Source organism: Ochotona princeps, chromosome 5, assembly GCF_030435755.1.
Source record: "Ochotona princeps isolate mOchPri1 chromosome 5, mOchPri1.hap1, whole genome shotgun sequence".
Classification (NCBI taxonomy): Eukaryota; Metazoa; Chordata; class Mammalia; order Lagomorpha; family Ochotonidae; genus Ochotona; species Ochotona princeps.
The window spans coordinates 106,393,846-106,413,965 of NC_080836.1; the positions used below are offsets into that span (position 1 = coordinate 106,393,846).

At 57.2% G+C, this 20,120-nt stretch overlaps 1 protein-coding gene across 1 annotated transcript in view; it reads right to left on the reverse strand.

Moving 5' to 3' along the window:
* COL6A3 (collagen type VI alpha 3 chain) overlaps positions 1-20,120 on the reverse strand; it is a 74,615-nt gene that overhangs the window by 25,674 nt on the left and 28,821 nt on the right. Inside the window, exons 8-23 of the mRNA XM_058665172.1 lie at positions 18,350-18,958; positions 16,945-17,550; positions 14,569-15,183; positions 12,455-13,054; positions 10,744-11,081; positions 7,881-7,959; positions 6,320-6,465; positions 5,716-5,808; positions 5,306-5,359; positions 4,609-4,680; positions 4,045-4,071; positions 3,895-3,939; positions 3,745-3,798; positions 2,717-2,779; positions 2,277-2,342; positions 1,770-1,823 (exon numbers count right to left, since the gene is read on the reverse strand). Coding sequence (XP_058521155.1) covers positions 1,770-1,823; positions 2,277-2,342; positions 2,717-2,779; positions 3,745-3,798; positions 3,895-3,939; positions 4,045-4,071; positions 4,609-4,680; positions 5,306-5,359; positions 5,716-5,808; positions 6,320-6,465; positions 7,881-7,959; positions 10,744-11,081; positions 12,455-13,054; positions 14,569-15,183; positions 16,945-17,550; positions 18,350-18,958 — 3,521 coding nt within the window. The remainder of the gene's footprint in view (positions 1-1,769; positions 1,824-2,276; positions 2,343-2,716; positions 2,780-3,744; positions 3,799-3,894; positions 3,940-4,044; positions 4,072-4,608; positions 4,681-5,305; positions 5,360-5,715; positions 5,809-6,319; positions 6,466-7,880; positions 7,960-10,743; positions 11,082-12,454; positions 13,055-14,568; positions 15,184-16,944; positions 17,551-18,349; positions 18,959-20,120) is intronic.

Genomic DNA, 20,120 nt, shown 5'->3' on the forward strand with positions numbered 1-20,120 from the left:
TCAGGGAGTCACGGCTCATTGCCTTTAACTGGTGCTCCCCCATCTTACTTCATTACATGGCTCCACTAAACTGCATTATCCAACCGCAGTGCACAAAGCTTCTGAGACAAGAACCCTATGTGTTATCTCAGGGACGTTAAAAGCATAATCAGGCCACAGACCATCACTGCATGACAAGTGACAGTCCCTCCCGGACGCCCCTCGCCTCCATGAACTCTCTCTGGTCGGCTGCCAGCTGAGGCGCTCCCACTCGGTGGTCCTGCTCTCAGCTGCCCAGCCCCAGCAGCGGCAGCCTTAGCACGCCATCCATTTCCCAGTGGAGACCTGTCTCAGGCACCCACCAGCACCCAGAATGTTTCCTAAAGCCTGGTCAACTCCCAGACTGCTGCTGCCCCGTGCAGTGACTGTCCCCTCCAGCTCCAGAGGCCCCACCTTCTGTGGCTCTGGACCCTGGAAGGACTTCCAAATGACCTCCTACACATGACAGTAAATCACTTTGGCCTCAACATTTTTCTGACAGACTTCAACAGCGGGCAAGCAATGAGCTATTCTGTGCAGATGCTTCTAGAACAGCTTCCCAAAAAGCAGCTGTGAGATGCCTCACACTGTAAGATGCAATGAGGCCGGTCCCCTTGTTCCCACACAGGCACCAAGGGGAATGCCGAGACGACGAATGTCAACCCGTCCCTCGTCTGCCTCTGCTCCCCTCACTCCAGAATCAACACTTCTGCTTGAGGTTTAAAAAATAAGACAGTGGGATAAAAATGCAAAAGCAACAAAGGATAAATACACCTGCTTACCTATATCTATTTGTTTGATGTTTTGTGTGAATGTTGCCTTAAATCAGAGATAATATTTGATATGTGTCCTTTTGGGATTGACTTATTTCACTGAGCTTAATGGTCTCCAGTTGGGACTGTTTGCATGCAAAGGGTAGAATTTCATCCCTTTTCATAGCTGAATACTGTTCCACACAGGAGATATACCCGTTTCTCGACCCATTTCTCTTTCAGCCAGCACCTGGGATGTTTCCATATATGTATACATGCATCCTCATAGATGAACTTCCAATGGAAATTAGCATACTGGAAAATGAAGGCGCTCAGCAGTATGCATCTCTACTCCTGAATCAAAGCAGAAATCCCAATGAAACTGCTAAATACACCAGGACAATAGGATACGCCTCCATGCCATGGTACACTTAAGTAGCACAATGTTGGACCTGACTCTTCCTGAAGAACTATACTGTCGGAATAACACAAGGAATGGAGAGTGGGGAGGTAGGGGATTCCTAGATTTACAAAACCGCATCGTGGAAAATAATAGAAATACAAAAACACAAAAGCAACCAGGACACCACTTTTAAAGGCCTCCCTCTGGTATGTTTTGCTGGCAGAAAGGGGAAATCAGGCAGGGGAGACGAGGTGGAGCAGGAAGGTTCTGGAAGGACAGATTTCGTAAGCCGCAGGACTTGAGGAACTAGCTAAACCTTTCCCATTCGCTGTCTAAAACCCAGTTGCCTTCTGCCAAGGAATGATGCAGCCTGTGGGCCCACGGCAGGTGCCAGCCTGTGCTCTGCGGAGTCCCAGCTCCCAGACCACAACCCAGCAACCTGCTCCCTACCAACCCCAGGCCCACGCTGTTCTGGCATCTGTTAAGGAAAGAGGTTGTGAAGTTCCTGGAGAGTCCAGGGGTACTGGCTCAGGGGCCCCACGCAGAACCCTGCAGAACCCCCCAAGCCCCTCCCCCAGGGCCCTGAGGACACTCACATCCTTCCCGATTTCTCCGGGACTTCCAGAAACTCCATCTCTTCCCGGGAGACCCTGGTGTGGGGGAAAAACGCACATGAGGCTCCCTGGGTTCAAAATGTCACAGCCTAGGCCCCGCCCATGGTGGGAGGGGCCTGGCTGCCAAACAGCTGCCCTGGGTGGACTGGGGAATATATTGGACCCTGACTGCAGGGGGGCGGCCCTGCAGGAAGGCCTAGGACCCTGGCTGCAGGAGGGTAGTCCTGGGGGGAGACCTTGGACCCAGGGGCATCACCACATCCACAGGCACTGCAGGGGACACTTTCCATAAGCATCTAAGCAACATAGACTCCACCCACTGAAGGTTGCTCAGTGACACGGGGCTTCCTTCTTGGGTTTCTCATGGACGCTGCAGCCGGCCTCTGGCCGCCCTGCAGCCCCAAGGGTGCCTCCGTGGCCACTGAGGAGCCAGTGTCACTGTGATTCCCATGACTGCCCAGGGAACATCTAGAAAGGGGCAGCACTGACCATGGGGCCGATGTCACCCGTCTCTCCTTTGGGTCCTCTCTGCTGGCTGTCCCGTCCCGAGTCGCCCTGTAAGTGTCAAGGGTGAGGGATGAGCTGAAGGTACAAGGAGGCCACTGTGCTGAGGGTCCACCGAGCGGAGCGTGGCTGGCCTCGCCAATGTGAGAAGGGCCATGCCTTCTACAGCATCAGCCCAGATTCCACACACCTGGCGGTGATGGAGCCTTGGCCACAGCCAGCAAACCTCGTCCCGCAGTCCAAGCAGAGGCAGATACACCCCAGACTCACCCTCTCAGCCCCAGCAAGCCAAGAAATGCAAGAAACGTGCTGTACGCGTTGCAGAGCGCATCTCAAGGCTGGGTCCATGCTAAGTCCCTCTCCATCCCTCCTCCCCGACAGGCCCTCCTGCCCAGGGCTTCACCCCAGCTCAGGGCAGTCCTCACCGGGTCCCCGCGGATCCCAACATCACCGCGTTCTCCCTTCTCCCCCTTCGGGCCTTTGTCCCCCTGTGTGAGAAACACAAGCAGAAGGTAACATTCAGGTTTTCCCACATCTTCCAGGCTCGCTGTGCGTCCCTGACAGTGATGGCAGAAGGCTAGACCAGACAGTGAGGTGGAGCAGGTGTGCTCACCTGTCATCTCATGGTGAGAACAGTTGGACCCACATCTGGAACCCAGAGGCCTAACACACACAGTAACTCCTGGCACATGCAGGATGTCGATTGTTGCCCTAGAAATCAGCCTTCCATCTTATACTTACATGGAGAGGGGCTTAGTGTTTACTCATTTCCACAAAAGAGCAAAGCGCCCTCCAAGCATTACTGACCCACACAGTCAGTGCACAAATCTGTATCGAGAACCCACTCTGAGCCACACACTGAAGGCTCATTTGCAGCAAAATAAATCAGTTCTGTCACCCTGCAGCATGCTCTCTCCCTGAGAAAGTGCCATGCCTCGTGTCAGCACAGACGAGGGACTTGGGGGCCACCAAGGTCACAGCAGTCGGGGAGAGGCTGGAGAGGGTTGCTTGGAGCAGGTGTGCCTGAAACACTCCCACAGGTCGGCATTGTGGAGCACCAGGCTCAGCCACCACCGACGTCGCCAGCATCCCCTACGAGCAAGCCCTGGCTGCCCCGCTTCCCATCCAGCTCCCTGCTTACGGCCTGGGAAAATAGCGAAGGATGGCCCAAGTGCCTGGGACTCTGCACCCATGTGGGAGACCTGGATGAAGTTCCTGGCTCCTGGCTTCACCCTGGCTGTTGTGGTTACTTGGGAATTGAACCAGAAAACCCAAGATTTCTCTCTCCTCCCACACTCTCTCTGCCTTTCAAATAAATAAGTCTTGAACACAGACACATGCACACACACCTGCATGCACAAGTACACTCATGTACACACACGGGGTGAAGGAACATCCTCCCCACAGGCCGTCTGCATCCTGGCAGCATCAGCAATGCCCGGCGCCCACTCACCCTTCTGCCAGGACTCCCTTTGTCCCCCGACGTCCCGGGCAGCCCCTTGTCTCCCTGCCAAAGGCGAGGCGCACAGTGAGGCCCGGGCCAGCTTCCCCACTGCCGAGCCGCAGGAACTGCAGGAAGCTCCAGGACTCGGAGCTCACTTACCTCTTCGCCGTCCAGCCCATCCAGGCCAATTTCTCCCAGTTCACCCTGGCAGGGACAAGCACAGCCGGGTGAGCACAAAGCACTCCCGGCAAAGGGAAGAGCTGAGAACCCCGCAGGCACCGTCCAGGTAAGAAACAAAGGCAAGCTTACCTTCTCCCCGGGGAATCCTCGGGAGCCCTGGAAGGGAAGGTGGGGGACAAGCTGAGTCAGCCCTCCCTGTCTGCTGGGTCCCCAGGCAGGAGCAGCAGCGTGCCCAGCGTGCCAGCGTGCCCATCCCCACCCACGGGACTGTCACTGCATTTGAAAATTCAGTCTTAGGGCCTCAGTTCCTCAGCTGCTCCTCCCACGGGCATGTGGGGTGCGGAAAGTGGGCACTGAAAGCAAATTTACCAGGAACAGAGCACCTGGGTGGTCTTGGCCCCAGAAAGTCAAGGAAAGGGGCTCTACGTAGCTTCGTGGCCCCTCCCTGCACCAGCCACGCCTCTTCGCACGCCCCCTCCAACTTCCCCGGTTCCTCCCAGGGTCCAAAGCCAAAGCCAGGGGACTGCAGCCTCCCCGAAGGTCTGCTGCTCCCCTCTTGAGCCCCCGCCCTTCCAGCCTCAGCCCTCCCCTCACCAGCCCGACCACCAAAGGTAGAAGCCCCGCTACTAATGCAGAACAGAGAGGCACTTGGGGAAATTGAGTCCCAATGAAAGCCCAGCCCCAACACGGCACCTTCACTCCTCGCTGGCCCGGGCAGCCCTGGAACCCTTGTGTGCCGTTCACGCCAGGAGGCCCACGCTCCCCCTGTGGAGAGAAAGGAAGGCATTTCAGGCTGGTGCTCCCTGGACTCACATACCCAGGGCAGGTCCTGGCCCTCAGCACCCCTGTCCTGGGCCTGGCCTTGAACCTGCAGGAGAGGAGCCACAGCACAGGGGACATTCTGTGTAGTGACCCTGCTGGCCTGACTGAGCCCTGGCATAGCCCTGGCTCCCCGCTCTGCACTCACCCCCAACACCCCAGCCAAAGCCTTGGATCCTCTCCACTCCCACCCCAGGCTGAGAGCCTGCTCCAGAGTCCCTCCCAAGGCTGTGTCCCGAGGGCCCTGCTACTGGGCCTTCCGCAACCCCAGCCACAACCTGCGAGGCTGCTCTACAGGGGGATTCCTGCAGCACCCCTAGCTTTCCCATCCCTGCCCTGGCTCACTTCCACCCCTGCACGGGAGCCGGCACAGCCCACACTTCCCACCCACACCTGTCACCCTCAGGTTTCCCACCCATCACAATGTAGAAGGCTGAGGAAGTCTCTAAGGAAACTGGAAATCAGTATTTCCTCCCAAAGGGAAAGGCATCTGGCAGCAGAACAGCCTGCACCCTCCACAAGTCCACCGCAACGACCAGGACAGAAAGAAGGAATTGAAGCCTTTACTTACGGGTCCACCCTCGTCGCCAGGATAACCCCGGTAGCCATCTTCTCCAGATATGCCCTAGTAAAGGAAACAGGTGCTCGGTCACATCCCACGGTCTCCTGGGGTCCACCTGAGACGCCTCAACCAGCCCTCTGCCTGGCCGAGCAGCGGGAAGCTTGTCACCTTGCCCAGGACTGCACAGTCCCCATGTGTGACTCTGGCATGCTTCTTTTCTCTTAAGATCTTCCCAGCTCCCATTCTGCTGAGAAAGGCTGCTAGTGCCCCAACTGAGGGGGCAAAACACCCCAGCTGACCACACTTCAGTGACGCTCACTGACCATCTCCAGGGAGAGGGACCCTGGCCACACACCCCCACCTCCACGCCATGACCAGGGAGACCCAGGGTATCCCAAGGCTCCGGAAGAGCCTCCTACCTTCGGCCCAATGCTGCCAATGGGTCCACGGTCACCCCTTTCTCCCGAGCACTTGCATGGAACCCCACAGCAGGCTTTCTCAGCAATGTTGTCCTAAAAAAGGAAAAGCAGACATGTTTAACTAGCGAGACATTTCTTGCCAAAGAATGAGTCACTGATAGGCTGGTGAAGGCGAGTCCACCAGACGCAGGTGGATTTCATGGGGCGAGATGAAATCGCTCCTGGTGGTCCTCGTTCTAAGCAGGGCCTGGACTGGGGCTGGTGGTGGTCAGGGTGGGCTTCATCCTGCGGGCTCTTTGAACCCTACAGGGCTTTATTCCTGGGGACGGCACTTTCCCCATCCTGGGGATGAGAAGCGTTACAGGAGGCCAAGGGGAGATGGGTCCTGCAGGCCACTGCGTAGACACCGGCAGCCCCGTCCCCGGCTGGCCACCTCTCCCCGGCTGGCCCAGCGGGGTTTCCAGAATCCACAAGGCAGTTCTGACTGAGAACTGAACGAAGCCCCCAGGCACTCCTCCCTGGCCACCCTGCCCCGGGCACCCTGCCCCAGCCCAGAACTGGCCCAGTGCCCCTGAGTTTGTGTGAAATGACGTTAAACACTCACCAACTGCTCCGCCAGTTCGTAGTCCAGATCCAGCAGGTTCAGCCGCAGTGGCCTGTTGTACATAAACCCACGCCCAAACTCCAGCTGCGTCACCTGGTCCAGGTTGGCCACCCGCTCGAGGCCCACGAAGATCAGGGCTCGGACACCTGCAAGGGGACACGGGCCATGGGAGTTGATCATGCCTGGAACATCTTTGTTCCTTTTTTTTATTAACCTCTTAGTAAAATTTAAGTGTAAAATCCAACCTTAACCTCAGCATGCTTCCTCACACGAATTAGGCTAGGTAGATTGACCACATCCCATTAGCTAGGTGGACTGACCATGCCCATACAGTCTGGGTGGACTGACCATGCCCCGTAGGCTGGGTGGACTGACCATGCCCATACAGGCTGGGTGGACTGACCATGCCCATACAGGCTGGGTGGACTGACCATGCCCATACAGGCTGGGTGGACTGACCATGCCCATACAGGCTGAGTGGACTGACCATGCCCCATAGGCTGGGTGGACTGACCATGCCCATACAGGCTAGGTGGACTGACCATGCCCATACAGGCTGGGTGGACTGACCATGCCCATACAGGCTGGGTGGACTGACCATGCCCTGTAGGCTGGGTGGACTGACCATGCCCATACAGGCTGGGTGGACTGACCATGCCCTGTAGGCTGGGTGGACTGACCATGCCCCGTAGGCTGGGTGGACTGACCATGCCCATACAGGCTGGGTGGACTGACCATGCCCCGTAGGCTGGGTGGACTGACCATGCCCATACAGGCTAGGTGGACTGACCATGCCCTGTAGGCTGGGTGGACTGACCATGCCCATACAGGCTGGGTAGACTGACTATGCCCGTAGGCTGGGTGGGCTGACCATGCCCATACAGGCTGGGTGGACTGACCATGCCCCGTTAGCTGAATGGCTATGGTGAGTGTAGACACAGGGAGAGGCATGCGTAAGTCACCCACACGGAGACTTCCCGAGGCTGGCATCCTGCCTAAGGCAGCTGTGCTGTGGGCAGAATGGAAACACCACAGCCTCGTCCTGCGGGTTGGGGAACAGCAGTCTCACCCCCACCACTGGGCAGAGCCAGCTCATCGGCAGAGCGCCCGGGGCAGTCTCACCCCCACCACTGGGCAGAGCCAGCTCATCGGCGGAGCGCCCGGGGCAGTCTCACCCCCACCACTGGGCAGAGCCAGCTCATCGGCGGAGCGCCCAGGGCAGTCTTACTCTTTCGCATTCTCTTTCATGGAGTCACATGAGTGACTTCTCATGTCATTTCTTCTTGTGCCCCCGGTGGCTTCCCAGATGAATGGGTCTTAGGACACGCAGGGAGGTGCCAGGACTTGGGGGTGAAGCTTCCCACCAAGGGCAAGGATCCCCTGTGGGCCTCATGCCAAGGCCCCACAGGCACCAGAGGGCAGGTGACCACAGCAGACTCCTTTGGTGCAGCATGCTTCCTCGGGGGACTCCCGCCAATAGAGGGGCCCTCCCGTGGAGCAGTGTGCCCTGCCTCCCCCACCCAGGGGGTGCCTCTGTCACTCAGAAGGCCTTGGACTCTACCTTGCTGTCGGAGCTCCTCGGAAGCTCTGTGTAAGTCCTCCAGGTCTCCGTCCACCCCATCAGTGAAGTGAATGACCACCTGCAGACGAGGTCAGGAGTCAGACCCCAGCCCAGCCCACGGAAGGCTGGGGTCAGTGAGGGCTCATGTCTCTCCGGGACACAGATCAGGGGCCAGCACACAGGGTATCAACTGAATGACGATATGCCACTGACTGTTTTGTAAAAGCAAAAATAAGGCACTAAAATAAAAGGTCCGCTCCACTCTCACTTTTGTGATAGAGTTTTCAGAATGTGTAGGGACTCATGTGGTGTAAGTATGTGTGTGTGTGTGTGTGAGCGTGTGGTAAGCTGTGTGTCTGTGATGTAAATGTGTGTTTGTACGTGTGGGGTGTCAGTGTATGGTACATATCTGTGGAATGTACTAGCACATGGTGTGAAGTATATGGTGTTTATGGTGTGTGTGTGAGCGTGTGGTATGTTGTGTGTCTCTGTGAGGTGTCAGTGTATGGAGGGTGTCTGTGGTGTGAAGTGTGTGGTGTGGTGTGTGTGAGCGTGTGGTATGTTGTGTGTCTCTGTGAGGTGTGAGTGCATGGAGGGTGTCTGTGGTGTGAAGTGTGTGGCGTGTGGCCTGCAGGGGAGGGTCTCTGCTGCTCTGCGCTCCCCCAGCACCCCAGCGTGGAAGTCCTCAGCCCTGCGTGTCAGATGTGGCTGTTAGGAGACAGTTTCTAGAGAGCGATGAGGTCCAGACAGGCAGCCCCCCTGCAGCATGGGACCTCACACGCAGAGGAGATTTGGGGACACACTTCAACAATGATGTCTTTGGATTAAAATTCCAAAAGCAAAAAAAAAAAAAATACTCCAACGGGATTACAATAAACACAGAAACCTCCCACAGCAGAGCCAAGAACCAAGACAGCAAACTGTCCATCTGGCAAAGCTTCGGCATTCAGAAAGTGTGAGGAACTCGAAGCTCCCCACCACGCACACACAAAATCCTACTTAAAAATGAGCAACTGATATGATCAGGCACTTCTCAAAAGAAGGAGTTCAAATGGCCCACAAGTTATGCAAAAATGCTCAATGGCACGAATTACCAAGGAAATGCAAACCCAAGCAAGCGCCTGTGAAATCCCATCTCACCCCGGTTAGAAGGAGGCAGTTGTTTCATTAAAACAACAAAAACAGTCATCAGTGCCGGTGAGCATCCAAAGAGTGGGCAGCTTTGAGTGGGGTCACCTGTTTGGATGGCCACACGGAGAACAGCCTAGAACTTGTCCCGAACGTGGCTAACATATCCCTTAGGATGCCTGTGTTCCAACTTGGAGTTCCTGAGTTCAGGCCCCCGCTCCAGCTCCTGGATGCAGATCCCTACTCACGGAGCCCCTGGGAGGCCGCAGTGATGGCACCACAGCTGGCCACACACAGGGACCAGCTGCCAGCGCGGGCCTGTCTCAGTCCTGGCTCAAAGTGGGAGGCCACAATGATGGCACCGCAGCTGGCCACACACAGGGACCAGCTGCCAGCGCGGGCCTGTCTCAGTCCTGGCTCAAAGTGGGAGGCCACAGTGATGGCACCGCAGCTGGCCACACACAGGGACCAGCTGCCAGCGCGGGCCTGTCTCAGTCCTGGCTCAAGGGGAGCTCAGCCTCTCTCCCTCCTCCAAACCCACCATTGTTCTTTTACCGTAAAACTTAACAAACAAAAGAAATACAGTAAAAAGATTCAGCAACTCCACTCGTTAGCATCTATTCAGAGGAATTCACATCAGCCCGTCAGATATCCCCACACTCCTGTATTTATTGTGTCACCATTCACAATGGTTAAGATATGAAACCAAGCTGTGTGCCACCAGCTGATGACCAGATGAAGAGAACGTGGCGCCACAGCGTATTACAGGGCCATAAGCAATGACGCCCTCTCATCTACAGCAAAATGGACTCTGGGAAATAAGCCAGGGAAAGCCAAGCACGTCATGTTCTCTCTCACAGGTGGCAGCTAAGAGCAAAGTAGACCGGGATGCAGAGCTGCACCTGCTGCGGGTGGCAAGGGCAGGGCGGCACTCGGGGAATCAGCTGCTCACGCTCACAGCACCATGGGCTGCCCCGGCTCACCGAGGGCCCACGCTCACCAAGGGCCCACGCGGCAGCACCGTGGGCTGTCCCAGCTCAGCGAGGGCCCACGCTCACTGCACCGTGGGCTGGCCCAGCTCACCGAGGGCCCACGCGTCAGCACTGTGGGCTGTCCCAGCTCACCGAGGGCCCACGCTCACTGCACCGTGGGCTGTCCCAGCTCACCGAGGGCCCACGCATCAAGAAGTCAAACCTGAAGTCGCAACAAGAGCAGGAAGCGTGAGCCACGCACTTGTGGTCAGCACGCATTGCACATCACATTGTACCCCAGAAATACACACAACCCAACCAGGCTCCATCGTTTTACACATACAGAGAGGCCTCGGGGGAGTCCACACCTCCAGCCCCAGGACATGAGAAAATGAACACGTTCTGTCTGGGTCGCTCCATCTAAGGTGCTGGGCAATGACACCCTGCACAGGTTCACATAGCGCTCAGGTGTGCGTGCGTGCATGTGTGGTGCAACGCCCGTGTGCAGTTTGGGAGTGCATACAAGAACTGTGAGGTAGGAACACAACTTACTCACTGGATAAAATACAATTAAACATGAGTTCAAGCCCAATTACTGACTTGCAGGATTTTTATACCATTTCAATGAAATTAACCAAATATACTGGAAACGCAGTCAGTGAACAAGGTATGGACATGGGTCCACCCCACACACACACGGGGATTGTTCATGTGACACACCCACTCCCGGGACGTGCCAGGAGCGTGTGCCCGGGCCCACTCACCTTCACAGTGTCAGGCGAAGACTGCCGGAACTTGTTCTGGTACAGCCGGAGCGTGTCGGCTGTGAGCACGTAGGGGTGCTGGCTTCGCATGCCACGGAACTTCTCGAACAGCTCTGACCGGTACTCGTCAAAGTCGAAGGCCTCCACCGGGCCCGTGGGCGTGTTGGCCACCACGGACACCCGCACAGTGGGTGTCTGGTTGCCGCTGCAGCTGACCCTTTGCATCTGGCTGATTCTGTTCAGGATGATGTCCACCTTGGACTCGAGACCCTTCTGGGCCACAAAGACATTCTGGTCTCTTGAGCCATCAAAGCCCAGAATCACCTCCAGGTCACAGGCTGCAAGGAGAGAGACCAGCAATGAGCCATGTGTCATGACAGACACTCCCTGGGTCCCTGAACCTCAGGTTTCAGGCCAAGCGCTGCGTCTGTCTGTGCTTTGAGGAACAATTAGACCTGCCCCCCTCCACCCTCAGAGATGAAGGCAAGAAGCTGTGAGGAACTGCAGTGGCCTGGCATTTAAACATGTGTATTTGGAGCTGCTGATCTGTTTGGGCTGGACACCATCCAGTTGCTATGCAAAGACCACCCAAGTTTGCGCTTTAATTTGAAGCACTGGAGGATGCAAATTCTCTGACAGCAACAGCAGATCTAGAAAGCCTAGGATCAGAAACACAGATCAATAAATCTGATTTATTCAGGAAATCGAACAGAGGAGGAGGGTGTGCAGCTCTGTGGTGCAGCCAGCTCGGCAGCCACCTGACACAAAGGCATCCCACGTGGGCACCGGTTCAGGCCCCGACTGCTCCACTTCCCATCCAACCTCCTGCTAACACACCTGGGAAAGCAGCAGAAATTGGCCCAAGTGCTCGAGTCCCCACTGCCCACACGGGAGACCCAGAAGCGGTTCCAGGCTCCTGGCTTCAGCCTGGGCCAGCTGGAGAGTGACCCAGTGGATGGAAGCACACTTTCTCTTTCCATCTCTCTTTTTCTCCTCTCTGTAACCTTGACTTTCAAATAAATAAACCTTTGTAAACAGAAGCAGGAGGAGGGAAAGTACATCTCCTTGTGGGCTTTAACTGGACAAGCTCCCTACAGCGGCAGTCAGAGGAGCACCAGCGCCGTGCTTGCGAGGGAGTCTGCCAGGGTTTGAAGTCCCAGACCGAATGCTCTAGCAATCTGTGGAGCAACCGTGGGGTCTTACGGAGTTGTGACTACAGACAGGACCAGACTGCACCACGCACGCGGAGGACTGCACCACACACGCGGAGGACTGCCCACGCACGCGGAGGACTGCACCACGCACGCGGAGGACTGCACCACGCACGCGGAGGACTGCCCACGCACGCGGAGGACTGCACCACGCACGCGGAGGACTGCCCACGCACGCGGAGGACTGCACCACGCACGCGGAGGACTGCCCACGCACGCGGAGGACTGCACCACGCACGCGGAGGACTGCACCACGCACGCGGAGGACTGCATCATGCATGTGGAGAACTGCCCACGCACGCGGAGGACTGTACCACGCATGCAGAGGACTGCACCACGCACGCGGAGGACTGCCCACGCACACGGAGGACTGCACCACGCACACGGAGGACTGCACCACGCACGCAGAGGACTGCCCACGCACGCAGAGGACTGCCCACGCACACGGAGGACTGCACCACGCACACGGAGGACTGCACCACGCACGCAGAGAGGCTCACCTTTGGAAACATCGCTCACGCCAGGGCACAGGGTCTCGTGCATGGCATCGTGCAGGGTCTCCAGCACCTGCTCGCTCAGCTCCGACAGCTCCTGGACGTTCCCCACGCGGAAGGCCGTGGCGCTGTTGGATGCGATCTTCCCCACCTCCTCCGAGTCGATGTTCCTCACGCCGACCGCGAACACCTTGACCCCTTTCTGCGTGAGTGCCATGCTCACCTCCTGAGCGTCCTCCACCGACTTGCCGCCCGTGATGACAAAGGCAATCTGAGGCACCCTCTGCTCCAGGCGGCTTCCAGCGTCAGGCACAAAGTGGTTGAGGTGCAGGTGCTCCAGGCCCACCTTGGTGTTGGCGTGCCTCCCCCCCTTGTAGATGACCTTATTGATGGCGTCAATGATCTGCTTCTTGGTGGGGTACTCCCTCAGGAAGAACTCGTCCGTGGGGTCGGAGTTGTACTGCACCAGCCCCACCTGGATGGAGTCGCCCTCCTCATAAACCGTGTCCACGATTCCAGACACAAATCGGAGCACCTCCTGGAAACTGTCCCTCCTGAAGTTGATGGACCCATCCAACAGGAACACGATGTCGGCTTTCTTTTTCTCTGAAAGTGGTGGAAGCGAGAATGAGGCCAGAACAGGTTCCCATGCCCAGAATAGAAATACATAAGATGAGAATGAAATACGAAGAGGCCCGGCGCGGTAGCCTAGCAGCTAAAGTACTCGCTTTGAACATGCCGGGATCCCATATAGGTGCAGGTTCATACCCCAGCAGCCCCACTTCCCATCCGGCTCCCTACTTGTGTCCCAAACCCTTGGGACCCTGCACCCACATGGGGGACTAGAAGGAGGCCCCTGGCTTCTGATCAGTGCAGCTCCAGCCATTGCGGCCGCTTGGGGAACGAATCAACAGCCGGAAGATCTTCCTGTCTGTCTCTCCTCCTCTCTGAATGTCTGACTGTCCAATAAGTAAATAAATAAATGAATCTTTGAAAAAAGAATGAAATGCTGAAACTTGTCTTGATAACTCAACCACAATGAAAACCTTCACCATGCTCCCTCGTTCCTGAATGCAGCCCCCAATTTTTGCTGACAATGAAGACACAAGATAAAAGTCCTCCAAAGGAAGGGGAGAGGATCAGGAAACGGCGGTTTTCTGAAGCCCAAGGCTGAGTGCCAGGAGTCCAGTGGAGAGCTGCACTGGACAGTCTGTGGTCTCGGCTGCTTCGGAAAATCCACTGTAAACATTGTGATAGAAGCAAGAGTGTTGGCAGGACTGGGGCCCCTGGGGAAGGCGGGGCATGGCAGAGGCAGCCAGCAAGCACCAGAACACACTGCAAATGCAGACACGGTGGGGGTTTTCCAAAAGCTCTCCGGCTGCAAGGCAGTGCCAAGTGAAGGCTGGTTTGCGGCTTCTAGTTCAGCTGTTGGGGTTGGCGTGGAGAGAAGGGGCAAGTTCAGAGCTTGTGGGAGGCACATCAGGTGCCACAGCAGCCCCAGGGCAGCAGAAAGAGCGCCCAGGAGGGCTGTCCCTGGAGAGCCAGATGGTCTGCTCCAGGCGTCAGAGCTGAACCCCAGGGAGGAGGGCCAAGGCTGCTCCTGGCATCCTCAGAGGTGACAGCCAGGGGCCCAGGACAGGCCAGAAGTGGACAGCTTCCCCACGCAAGGGGTGGGCTGGAGTGACAGCTTCCAGTCCACGCCAGGGCTGGGCTGGAGTGGACAGCCTCCAGTCCTGCCAGGCAGGCGTTTCCTGAAGTTCGCAACGATCTGAAGAAAGTGTTGGCCTGGACTGACGGACTCCCTGAACCCCACCACAGCAAAACCAGGCTGACTCCAAAGCCATGGCCAAAGGGGTGTGGGCTGGGCGACTCCACAGACACCGTCCTGCTCAGAGCCAGTGCCCACGGCCGACCTCGTCACATGTTTCTATGGGCTACAGTTCTCCCCAGGGGGGATGTAAGATATGTGACCATGCATCCATCTTTCTAAAAAGCATGTACAACCCAGTTGCTAATGTTGTCTGCAGAAATAACCCCAAGAGAAGGAACTTATGACCCTGCGTGGGAATTACTCCCCCAATGCTAGAACACTCCGGCGGTCACAGGTCACCCATGCATACCTGGCCGAGAAGGAGGAGGCACATCCACACCAGGAGGTGCCGGGGTGGCCCCAGAGGGCCCGAAGGATGTCACAAGCCGCTCCTCGATGCTGGGGAGGTCGGTGAACTCGCGCACCGTGAATACCAGCTGGGGGTCATTGGTGATGCTCTGCAGCTCCGTCCTGCCTGCGTTGCGGGCGCCCACGCCCACACTCACAATCCCCGAGGAGCGCAGCACCTGTGCAAACCTGGACACGTCATCCTGGGACGTTCCCCCCAGCAGCAGGACCAGGTGCTGGGGCACCCCGTCCTCGATCCGGCTCCCGGCCGACTTCACAAACAGATTCCTGGCCACGTACTCCAGGGCTTTGCCCGTGTTCAGCGGAGAGCCCCCCTTGAACCTCAGGCGTCGGATAGCTTCAAGCACAGGACCCTGGGACCGGTAGGTCTTCAGGTAGAACTCAGGGAACACATCGTTGCTGAACTGCACCACCCCGATCCTCACTCTGCTGGGGCCAATGTTGAACCTCCGCACAATCCTGCTGATGAAATCGCGGATGTGTGCCAGGCCGTCGGGCCGGACGCTGTCAGAGCTGTCAATGAGGAACACAATGTCTGCGGCGTCGCTCTCCACAGCTGCAGAGAAAGGGGAGCGCAAGGGGCCCGGTCAGCACGCGCTGGTCGCCAGGCTCTTCTGCCTCGCTTCCGAGCTGTGCGTTCAGCTGCAGAGCTGCAGGATGAACCTGTTCCCTGCCAAGCATGTGTGGTTTGTTTTGGGTTTTTTTGGGGGGAAATTAATGATTAAAAAATTAATCCTTTTGTAAATAGCCAACGCTGTTTCAGCTCAGTTCTCTTTCTAAGTCATCTCTGTTGATTTTGGCTCTGAGGGCTGGACCGCTGCTAACTCACAGAATGCTAACATCCCTTCGAAACCCGATGTGGATTTACCAATAATCCACAGATTGTGAACTCTGGCCCCCAGGAAAGTGGGTGATTAGTGGGGCTGACATCTGTGTTGGCAAGAGGAGAGCGCACTCAGAGATGACCCTGAAAGTTCTCGATTCTGTCGCCACAGACCCAGCCTGCCCTCTCGCTGGGCACTGCTCTCTGCACACGCATCTCTATAGAGTGTCCACAGCAGGTGCACGGTGTTCTCATGACTACTGCCCATCTTATTCACCCATGAGTCAGCTTTTCACCCCAACCTGACGCATTGAAACCCAAAATGCTCCACCATTGGCAGTGTAGTGACATTCAGGTGATGCCACGTTTGGATTCTACACCTTCAGACTCTGCCTCGGGCACAGATTGGCCTGCGGGGTGTCAGGACTGGCACATGAGTAAGCGCCATGTTTCAGCTTGCCCGTCCTCCCTCCCTCTCTCAGGAGTTTACAAAAATAGTGTAGGATCAGAGGTCTGAAACGCTGCTCATGAAGGATGCTCAACCGCACAAAATCACATCAAGTTCTGGGAGGGTGGGTCACTTGTTCCGTCTGTGGGACATTACCGTTGGTTCCATCACTGTGCTGTCACCGGCAGAGCTCCGCTACCACTGCCTCTTCCGCAGCCAGTCTCTGAGCAGTGGATGCTGAGAGCTGAGAGGTCCATGTCCCAGAATCATTCACTCTGCCATGGACAGGCAACCTCTGGCCCTGGAGAGCCAGCCCCGCCCCTTCCCAGAGGGTCAGCATCCTACAAGGTCAGGCTGTGACCACACTCGGGCAGGATGAAAGTGGGACCCTCTCCAGCCAACATGAGTGGTCGTTGCCTCCTCACCAGCCTGTGCCGTGGCCTGCAGTCTCCTAAGTATCAGCCTTTCCAGTGCCCAATTTCAGGGGCTGGTGTTGCAGCATTGCCAGTTAAGTGACACCAGTTTCATATCAAAGGATGAGCCTTGTCCCAAGAGCTCCCTGCTATTCAATGCACAGGCTGGGAAGACGGCCCAAGTGCTTGGGCACCCTGCCACCCATGTGGGAGACCCAGATGACCTTCCTGGCTCCTGGCTCAGGCCTGGCCAAGACCTGGCTGTTGTGCCCATTTGTGGAGTGAACCAGTAGACGGAAGGGTTCTCTCTCTCAACTACCTCTAATTCTTGACAACATTCAGTCTCCGCCAAAATCCCCATTCCTTGTGTGCTCCCCAAATGTCCTTTCCACAACTCAACCTTGAATATCCTTTCCCACACCCTCCCATGGAGGTGCCCCATGGCACATCCATCACCCACAGACACAGCATGGTTCTACTAAGAGGTATCTTGGTGGATATGGAAGGGTAGGCATTGGCCAAGTGTACAACCTTTACTTTAATTCAACCCATGAACAAGCTGGCCTCAAAGACTACCATATTACTGTCACAACATGCCCCAAGGGGAGTGACCCCTGGGCCTGGCAGTCATACCTGGAGGAGGGTAGCTGGTGGCGGACAGGATCCGCTGGATCTGCTCAGCGGTCAGGGTGGTGATTGGCGTCAGCAACTTCTGCTCCAGGCTGGGCAGCTCCCGGAAGGAGCTGACAGAGAACACATACTCAGGGCTCAGCGAGATCTTCACCAGCTCCTCGCGGTCGGCACCTCTGGCCACAGTGAACGGGGCCACACCAGACTGTTTGAGCTCGGCAGCAAAGTCGTCCACCTCGTCGTCAGACTTGCCTGAGGAGATGAGCACCAAGAACTGCGGGACTCCCTCCTCGATGCGGCTGCCCAGTGGCCTCTTGAAGATGTTCCTGGACACGTACTCCAGCGCCACCCCGACGTTGGCCTGCCGGCCGCCCTTGGGCCGTAGCCGCCGCACGGCACTCTGCACCTCATCCTTGCTGGAGTGTGCATTCAGCAGGAACTCCACCCTGGGGTCCTCGCTGAACTGGATGACAGCCACCCGGGTAGTGTCGAAGCCCACGTCCAGGTTCCCAACCAGGTTCTCAAGGAAGGTGCGGATGTACTGGAACTCGGGGCCAGCACCCTGGGACCCGTCGATGAGAAACACCACGTCCTTCTTGTTGCTCACGCCTGTAACCACATACCACCGCGGGAGTCAGCCCAACGGGCACCAAAGTTGGCATGAGCGAGCCGCCCACCTGCCCTGCAGGAGAGGAATCCTACCACCAAGTCCTGTGTTAGAACACTGGGCCACAGAGTGGGCCACAGAGTGGGCCACGGAATGAGCCACGGATGCATCCTAGTCTGCAGGTGGCCGAGCAGAGGAAAAACCGTGGAGCATGAGGAAGCAGCGCACAGGGTCCACTCCAGGACAGGCCTCTGCCTCGGGGCAGAGAGAGCCTCAACCAGGCACATGCTCCTTGTAGGCCAGGTAGGACGACCCACCGGGCTTGGGCACCTGGTGGGATCTGGCCCAGAGTATTCTGGGGAACAGTGAGCAGGAAGGCCATGTGGAGGTGGATTCAGAGAAGAGCAGGAGGAAGAAGACGCTGGAGTGTGAGTGAGTCTTTAAAGAGGAGATGGCCACGAGAGGAGGGGAAGGGGGCAGCCGCAGCAAGCTCAGACAGGTGGAGGGAACACCGTGCCCTCCTCTGGGCCAACGAGCGGAGAGCAGAGGATGCTAAGCAGGTGGAGGTTGCAGGAGATGGTTCTGAGCAGCTGGGAGTTTGGGAGGACTTTGGAGGTAGAGTTAGGTGGCCCAGCAGCAGGTGGATCCCAACTTAATCCACAGCTTCTATTCCTTGTACTCTGCATTGCGGAGGAAGCAGACCTGAAAAGCAGCCCAGAATCTAAACAAGTGGTCCAGGTGATTGCAAAGAACAAGGCCCACCCCCCAGCTGCAACCAGCCCCACCGAACTCCCTCCTCACCTGGCACCGTCTGGGGTGGAAAAAAAGGCTGCATCCTGCTCAGCTCTTCTCGACTGAGCTGGGTCACCCGCTCTGAGATGACCTGCTGGACTGTGCCCAGCTGCCGGAAGGTAGGGATAGCCACGGCAAAGTCGGGGATGAAGGAAATGGCTTGCATCTCGGTGATGTCGGCGTTGCCGATGCCAATGCCGATGGGCACGGCCCCACCCTTCTTCAGCACCAGCGAGGGGCCCTGCACATCGTCCCCGGACCTGTCTGCCGTCAGCACGATGAGGAGCTGGGGCACGCCCTCCGCTATCCTGCTGCCCGCGGAGCCGACCAGGATGTTCCTCAGGACAAAGTCCAGCGCGGCCCCCGTGTTGGGGGTCGGGCCGCCCAGTGGGGCCAGGCGGCTGATGGCGTTGAGCACGCCCTGCTGGTCCATGAAGGAGTTGAGGTAGAACTCGGGCCTGGTGCGGTCACTGTACTGCACCAGGGCCACGCGCACACGGTCAGGTCCCACGTCCAAGCTCTCCACCACTCGCTGCACGAACTCTTTCAACAGAGGGAAGCCGCTGCGGACACCCTCAGAGCCATCGATCAGAAACACCACATCCTTCTCACCTGAGACTGGGAGGAAAGCAGCCAGGAGTCACACGGGGCCATGTGGACGACCACCCGCCCGCGCCAGGGCCGAGAGCTGGCTCCCTGCAGAGGTCCAGCTCTAAATCCCTGAGTGTGTGAGCAGGAAGGGCTTTTAGTCCAACCGCGTGAGAACTTAGGGGTCAGGGAGGTCACTCGGTGACCCAGAGGGGCCTCATGGCACCCGTCTTAACAGAGAGACAAGAGGGCCAGAGAGGGGAGTCAGACCTAGCCCCGGGGCTGCAGTAGGGGCCAGGAGCCTAGCAACACGGGCACCTCTCAGAGCTGACAAAGGTTGGGAAGCAGGCGGCCCCCCACCACCTCTAGTATGTGGACACCTGGACCCCAGCCCCGGGAGATGCCCCCCGAGTTTAGCCTCCACGCACAGCTGTCATCCAGGACAGCATTGTAGATAAAGCCACCAGGCTATAACCGCGATAGGAAGCCAATATGCTCAGGACAGCACCTTTGTGAAGAATTGTTCATGCTTCCCACAAGTACCATTAACCTGCAAAATGTACTGAGGGAAGGCAGTGTTGTGGCATAGGTGGTACCTCTACCTGAGGTACTCACACCCCACTTGAGGTCCACCTGGGGGCAGCAGGTGGTAGCCCAGGTGCCTGGGTTCCTGTCATCCACGTGAAAGACCCAGATGGAGTTGCTGGCTCCTGCCCTCAGCCTGACCAAGCCTCAGCTTTGTGGTCATTAAGAGCCAGCCATTGAAGAGGGAATTTCAATCTCTCTCTCTCTCTCTCCTCCTTCCCCTTTTCCCTCAATCTTGCTTTCAAATAAATGAAGATAAATAGTCTTAAAACTACATATTAAGGAAAAGCCAGCCTGGGAGGAGTTGGGGGGACAGCAAAGCCACCGTCACCCTTGGCCTCTTGCAGACAGGACAGAAGGCGTCCAGCTCTCTGCTTTAGCCACAGGTGGATCAGCCGGAGAAAATGTCACCCAGACCTCCAGGGAGGGGCTCAGCGGTAAGTACAGGCCCCAGCACCTGCTCTGACTCCAAAGGCATCATTGCATTGGGTCACAACTGGAAAGTGGTGTGGCACCAGGCCGCAGGGGCAGATTAGCAGGGGTGCCTGGTGTCGCATGGATGGTGGAAATCCACGTGCCACCCTCATGCCTTCCTTTTGTGTCAGTC